Raw genomic sequence first — 7,414 nt, 5'->3', positions numbered from 1 at the left:
AACACAGTTATGTTCGGGCCACCTGCGTATTATTCATGGCGTATTTAACATTGCTTAATTTCCGTGGCTAATGAGGGGTCATGTGGTAATGCCTGTGATAAACGTCACCTTCAAATGCCAGTGTGTTCAGGTGATCACGACAGTTGTGCCCTGGCCATTTGTTACTCTAGCCTAGCAGCATGGAACGTACTCCATACAACAAACAGCCGTAGGCGGTAATAGGACGCACGTTGTCCGTACTGAAGGGATAAGAGGAGGCACGGCCTCAATACAGCAAACAGCTGTGAGAACAACAGCAGGAACCGATTCAATACAGCATACAGCTGTAGCAAAGGGAGCAAGGACGGATTCAATACAGCATACAGCTGTAGAAATAGGAGCAAGGACTGACGGGATAACAGGAACCACTACCTCAATACAGCATGCAGCTGTAGGGACAAGAGGAATCACTGCCTAAGTACAGCATACAGCTGCAGGGATAACAGGAAGCACGGCTTCAGTACAGCATACAGATGTAGGTGTAAGTAGCCTTCAGGAATTTTACAGACGTATTTAAGAAGATGCAGTGATGCCTGATCCACGTGTATTACAGCTGCACAAATATGTGTGACATAGCTATCTACACCGCATGGAGCTGTATGTGACAATATGAAATACGTCATCTGCACCATATAGATCTGTACGTTACAACTGGAAATACTTTATCTACATCATATAGAACTGTACGTGATATATCGAAATATTCTATAGTATCTATACTATATAGAGCTATTCGTGATATCTGGAAATACGCAATCCACACCATAAAGAGCTGTATGTGGTGTCTGAAATACGCTATCTACACCGTATAGAGCTGTATGTGACAAGAAACAGTACAGTCTACACACTGGTCTTCGCAAATGGAAGACAACTGACTGACTGAGTTTAGTTTTACGCCGCTTTTAGCAATATTCCAGCAATATCACGGCGGGGGACACCAGAAATGGGCTTAACACATTGTGCCCATGTGGGGAATCGAACCCGGGTCTTCGGCGTGACGAGCCAACGCTTTAACCTCTAGGCTACCCCACCGCCCCAAAATGGAAGACGAAAGGAATAGATACCAGGTGAGTCACGTAACGTTGTTTTTGTTTGTTTAGTTTAACGCCACACTCAGCAATATTCCTATATGGCGGCTGTCTGTGAATAATGACTCTGGACCAGACAATCCGGTGATCAACATTATGATAATCGATATATGCAACCACGTCAGTGAGCTTGACCACTCGATCCCGTTAGTCGCCTCTTACGACAAGCATGGGTTGCTGAAGATCAATTCTAACCTGGATCTTTATTGGCCTCAACACCACTTATGTGTGAAACCCATCTGTCCTACTGAAGAGTTCCAAAAAGGATATTTATGTGGCAAATGAGGCAATGTTTTCGTTCTATACGAACTGATCGTGTAGATTTATAAGTATTTTCGGGTTTTGACACTTTGCAGGGTTATGACTTTGTGTGCTAGTGATAAGATGCTTGACTATGGGTGTATGGGTTCGAAACCTGGATGGGACTCAAACTAACAAAAGTACCAGAATCTGTACTCTTCTGAGAAAGTGTAATCCCAAAGATAACATGTGTTGCAGCTAGACGAGCCGGATTTAGACGGAGAGGAAGCATTTCGCCTGACTGTGTTAAACAGTAAGTATTATTTTGACATGAAATATCACACTTGATAATTTCAATCATATTTACTGGATCCATCGCATATACTCTCAAACAAAACTTTGGAAAACAAACTCATAATTTCAATTCAAATACTATTAAACAACACTAACGTACACTTTAAACAGTCAAAGTGAACATATAAAACAATCCATTGTACATGTTAACTACCTCTTCGTACAAGGAAGACAATCATCTACACATGTTTGACAATCCACTTTACAATCACTGTGCACATATCAAACACTCTGCACAATCCCTATCAAGACACCCCTACAAAATAAACATACCGTACCTCAGTCTATGTCAAAGGTAGAACTTGCTGAAGTTGTTTTGAGACTGTTCATGTTCCTCCAACCCGCACTTCAGTCACGGCGATGACGAAAAGAGCATCACCGTCTCGAACTTTGAACAGCTACAGGCCCTACAGGTACTGAGATCATCTACATGAATAGCACTTTTGTTCAGGAACAATATATTCAGTTGTATGAGTATAAACCACCCACGCAAAACATAGTCCAACTACCTATTCTCTTGCCATGGCACTACTCGACGCAGAGCTACAACCGTCAAGCTCGACTGAAGTACCTACTTCGCCTTGGGTAGACTCGCGCTTTCAGTAAAGTTTATGCATAGACTCCTTCATGTTTATAATATCAAAATAAGTAACTTTAATCTCCAACCCTGTCTTTATTTATTATGACTATTCCATTGATGAATGCGGCGTTTAACAAAATAACCCCACTTTCCCGAGATGTTTCTGTACAAAGCAGCACTATATAGAAACGCCACACCGATAGAGGTTTCTTGAAGCCCACACTTTAATTCGCTCTAATTAACAATCAAACGGTAGATGGAGTTCCAACTTGACAATTATGGTTACCACATTTTCGGGAATGACATTTAGACCAAACACAAACAAAATCACCAAAAATGGTACCATTAGGATACTTCAAAATCAGTATCGTGTGAGGCCTCCACGGGCATCGATGACGTCATTGCATCGTCTGTACATGGGATGAAGGCCATTGGTACTTGGGTCCGTACTCTGCGAAATGCCCAACGAGTCCAGCCGCGGTTGGAGGTCATTCAATCTTGTTTGAATCTCTTCCCAAAGGTGTTCTATTGGACTTAAGTCCGGACTGAGTGCAGGTCATTGTAGCGCTTGGATGCCATGTTGTCTTAGGAAGTCCAATGTTGCTCTGACAGTGTAGGCAATCTCACTCTGCCATCGGCTGTCGACACACAACATCGGCTTTAATCAGAAAAAGTACAGTTCTCCTTTGTCGATAACGCCAATTTCGATGCTGAGTTACCCATTGCAGCCGCTTTTGGCGGTGACGGGCGGTGGGGACAGAACCACGATACTGTATGTGACAGCAGAGTTTTCTTCCGCGCAAACGTCGACGCACTGTATCGGCACCAATGGATCTGTTGTGAGTCCCAGTGGTCTGGCATACTGTTTCCGTCGCTGTGGTGAAGCGATCCTACAGATGGCTGCGCAGAATCTGTCAGTGTTGACGTTGTCATGTTAGTGAAGGTCGTTCACTACGCGGAGGGTCTTGGATGCTGTTAGTGGCCTGATACCACTCCTGTAGTCAACTGATTGTCCTAACATGGGACTCCCTTTCATTGGTAGGGTTGTCAGGATATGCATGTGCATTTTCATTTTTACGAATGTCATACTGAACCTTTTACCACGTCTGCCTTTTTTGGTGCGTCTGGTCGATATGCCTTTTTCATCAGACAACACACTGATTTTGGTAATAACTGTCACTTTGGATTGACAAACATGTCAACAAAACAAAATAATCACAATAAAAACACCACATTGTAAGAACAATATTTTGCATTCGGTTTTTAAATGTGACGTTTCTTTTTGCGGTTCATTATAATTATATATCCGAAGAATTGTTATTCGATTTCATTGTCACTATCATCTTTTACAGAGGTAAAGTCCGGGATTGGCGTGGCCGTCAGAGAGGGCGAGGTCAAGATTACAGTGAACAACGTTCACCCTTTACTCAACCTCCTGGGCATCAAACACACTGACGACAGGGTGCTCAACATGACCACACAGGCCCTCACCCAATGTAAGATAATTATGTGAGACAGTGTCTGTAAGAACCATCTGATATCAAATCAATAATAACTGAAGTACTGATAAAAGTGGTGTAAACTCAACTAACCGCCTGCCTGTCACTCGTACTCAACTGTCATGTTATAAAATGAAACGATTTGGGGGCATTATTTAGTATGGGTTGTGATACCTACATATGTATCGATCCTAGCAGTTGTATATATTGTGTTGTTGTGGTGGTGGTTGTGCTGGTGGTGGTGGTGGTGGTGCTGGTGGTTCTGGTGGTGGTTGTGCTGGTGCTGGTGGTGCTGGTGCCGGTGCTGGTGTTGATGCCGGTGCTTGTGCTGGTGCTGGTGCCGGTGCTGGTGTTGATGCCGGTGCTTGTGCTGGTGGTGGTGCTGGTGCTGGTGCTGGTGCTTGATGCTGGTGCTGGTGCTGGTGCTGGTGCTGGTGCTGGTGTTGATGCCGGTGCTTGTGCTGGTGTTGGTGCCGGTGCTGGTGTTGATGCCGGTGCTTGTGCTGGTGCTGGTGCCGGTGCTGGTGTTGATGCCGGTGCTTGTGCTGGTGCTGGTGCTGGTGTTGATGCCGGTGCTTGTGCTGGTGTTGGTGCCGGTGCTGGTGTTGATGCCGGTGCTGGTGCTGGTGCTGGTGCTGGTGCTGGTGCTGGTGCTGGTTCTGGTTCTGGTGGTGCTGGTGGTGGTTGTGCAGGTGTTGGTTTTGGCGTTGGTGCTGGTGTTGATGCTGGGGTTGTTGCTGGTGCTGGTGCTTGTGTTGGTGCCGGTGCCGGCGTTGGCGTTGACACTCGTACTGGTGCTGATGCTGGTGCTTGCATTGGCGTTATTTCTGTTGGAGTTAATGTTTCTTATAATCAGTACTTTACAGATGTGATACGGATGGTTCGAATAAAATTATCTCTGTTAATATTTTAGCTCAGGGGGACGTACGTCTGCATGACTTCTACAAATGTGTGACACAAATATTACAATTTTCTGATGAATACTATGAGGAAATTACACGGAAGGCCTTTTCTGTCGTTGATGTTGATGGAGATGGTTCTATCACTGGCGCTGACATCTACCGACTGATGTTGTCGTTAGGGGAGGTCATCAGTGATGACGAAATTCTCCAAATACTAAAATCGGTTGATAGTGATGGTGACGACAGGATAAGTTTCGAAGGTAAGAATCAGTGCAATGGAAAATATATATTACAAAAAGAAAAGGTATGCTTTGCGATAGTGATGTTGTAAAAATCGTCGGAAAAAGTCCATAGCTTTAAACTAGTATGTCAGACACACTGATATCGAGGATAGATGTGCTTTAGCTGTTGTCAGTGGTGCAAACAATAGTTCATTCTGTCTCACATTGTAATATATACACACATCGATTCGTGTTGAACGTTCACAGTACTGGGGAAAAGTAAGCAAATTTTCATAAATTGTCAGATTGAATAATGTAATAACCCATATTGTACATAGCAAAAGCACAATGACATTATTAGATGGGTACATCTTGACACATGTAAATATCTTTGACAGCAATCAGACTGCTATCAAGTTGTATCATGTGTTCATGTATCCAAACATGGTTCCTTATATATTGTGAAAACAAATTATGTTTGCAGATTTTCAAAGGTTCCTTACAATCGAAGACGACATAACGAATTCCAGTCTTGATGAAGACATAACAGATTCCAATAGTCACCCTGAAAGATGTAATAACATACCTTTTCATGCAAGGAGGAAGAGTCTATTCCTCTACCGAAAATTACGAGCTGCATTAGCTTTCTTGAACACACAAAATGCGGTGAAGCCAAGGGAGGCTGCACCTGTTAAAAGACAAGATACGCGAACGAGTTCCACAAATTGTAAACCTCAACAAGTGTCACCACCTATTATCTCAAAGAAGAGACCAGAGATTAAACGACTGTCAGTAGTTGAGGCCGTTTGGGTTAGAACTGAGGATCAAAGTCTTGTCTTTTCTAATTCACCCACGTGCAATAAACAATCTAATTGTCTTGGATTTGTGACGAAAGAAGGAAATGATCAAACACAATTGTCTTCGCATTACCACACGCTAAAGTCGTTCAGACGAAAATCAGATCCCTACACCACGAAGATTGATGGATGCCTCTCCAAGATGTCAGATGGCGCACTGACACGTGTACGTAGACTATCACGTGAGGTGGAGCAGGAGCCGCTGTTTGTCAGAGGTCGATCTTCCTCCACTGTACATGCCATCATCCACCAGATTGACGACCTCGGACATCTAGAGACATCACAGAAAGATAACCAGGATCCAGGGAGTGATACAAGGACAAGCAAACAGGAACTCCTGGTGAACCAAAGTTCCGATGCAACTGCTGTTGGATCTCTCTCACCTCCACGTGCAAGGAAGAAGAAATGTTTGAACGTGTACATTAACCCAAATGAGGTGATATCAAGTCAAAATAGTTCCAAGGATCAAGACAAACCTTTGGTTGTTTCAAGGAGATCTGTTGATATGCTGCCTGAAAATTATAATGACCCGTCGCAGTTTACTGCAAGCAAAGACAGTGTGGAACCCATTACATGTGGTAGTAGTCCAGACCAACAGTTCTGTGTATATGGTGAAAGGAAAAACATGGCTGGTTTCCGGATCGCTTCAAGGCATGAACATCATCTGTGGAAGACATTAATAACTACATCCAACGACGACAACTTGCTAAGATGCGCTGCACCAAACTCTTTGTCCCATCGTTCGTACAATTCCTTTTCGAGAAGGCTAGAGAGGCAGAAACCTTTTCCATCACATCGTCGTAACGGCGAACAACATGTGAACAAAGCGTCGTTTCTGACGCTTGAGTTTCCAGCGGAGAAGATACACAAGCCAAGGTATAAACGTCCCTCCCTGCTTACCCAACTCCCTGTGGGTAGCCACAGAAGGAAAAACTTGCCAGTGTTCCTGGGATAGTTATAGAGGCATTCCAAAGTTACATTCTGGACCGAATTGATTTGTCACTGAATATAAGACCCGTGTTATCTTATTCATGTTTATTAGGAATTCCATTTTTTTCAAAAACACGTGGAATTTGTTTTTCCAAGTGAATATATTTACAAAACATACATGCAATAATTTCAGCGTCGATTTCAATAAAACAGTTTGTTTTAAAGAAATTACCTAAATTTCGTCATTGCCAAAATAACCAGTTTTGACTATCATCTGAATCAGATTCCAAATGGCTGGGGCAGGCATGTCAATAGACAACTGAAATTAGTAATTATTGAGACAGCTTGATAATACTGAATTCAAAAACTGCAGCTGCCATCTGAGGTTTATGCAAAGGTTATTGGTCTGAGCAAAATAAAGCACTGTGTTGTGCTATACTTGTTTCAGTCCTGTGATGTGACCATATAATGCTGACGGCACCTCATCACGATGAATTTAACCTTGTATAAGGCAAACTTTTATGGATGTCAACTTTTTGTTTATTCTATACACAACGTTTGTGGGCTTTTAATTGCCCCTTCGTCAGGTAACCTTATTTCTCAAATACCTATGTTATGTTAAAATCCGACGAGGACGAATACTGTTGGTTGTTTTAGGCCGTTTAAACCAATATTCCAGTTATATTATGGTAGGCAAAAAAATC

At 43.0% G+C, this 7,414-nt stretch overlaps 1 protein-coding gene across 1 annotated transcript; it reads left to right on the top strand.

Annotated features, from left to right (window-relative positions):
* Nucleotides 1-1,585: 1,585 nt before the first annotated feature.
* Nucleotides 1,586-7,115, top strand: LOC124272755. The gene is made up of 4 exons (XM_046707958.1): nt 1,586-1,680; nt 3,654-3,797; nt 4,714-4,962; nt 5,408-7,115. The coding sequence occupies exons 2-4, from the start codon at nt 3,773-3,775 to the stop codon at nt 6,733-6,735; spliced, it is 1,602 nt and encodes a 533-aa protein (XP_046563914.1). The 5' UTR covers nt 1,586-1,680; nt 3,654-3,772; the 3' UTR covers nt 6,736-7,115.
* The last annotated feature ends 299 nt before the right edge of the window (nt 7,116-7,414 follow it).

Source organism: Haliotis rubra, unplaced genomic scaffold, assembly GCF_003918875.1.
Source record: "Haliotis rubra isolate DU_JTF1 unplaced genomic scaffold, ASM391887v1 Scf1721, whole genome shotgun sequence".
Lineage (NCBI taxonomy): Eukaryota > Metazoa > Mollusca > Gastropoda > Lepetellida > Haliotidae > Haliotis > Haliotis rubra.
This window is presented reverse-complemented; position numbering and strand designations above follow the sequence as displayed.

What these genes read in the sequence shown, in the direction of transcription:
- LOC124272755 (XM_046707958.1), top strand. Translation starts at nt 3,773, where the DNA reads ATGACCACACAGGCCCTCACCCAAT. An exon ending in CACACAGGCCCTCACCCAAT is followed by an intron (nt 3,798 to 4,713) that starts GTAAGATAATTA and finishes TTAATATTTTAG; the next exon opens with CTCAGGGGGACGTACGTCTG. An exon ending in CGACAGGATAAGTTTCGAAG is followed by an intron (nt 4,963 to 5,407) that starts GTAAGAATCAGT and finishes TTATGTTTGCAG; the next exon opens with ATTTTCAAAGGTTCCTTACA.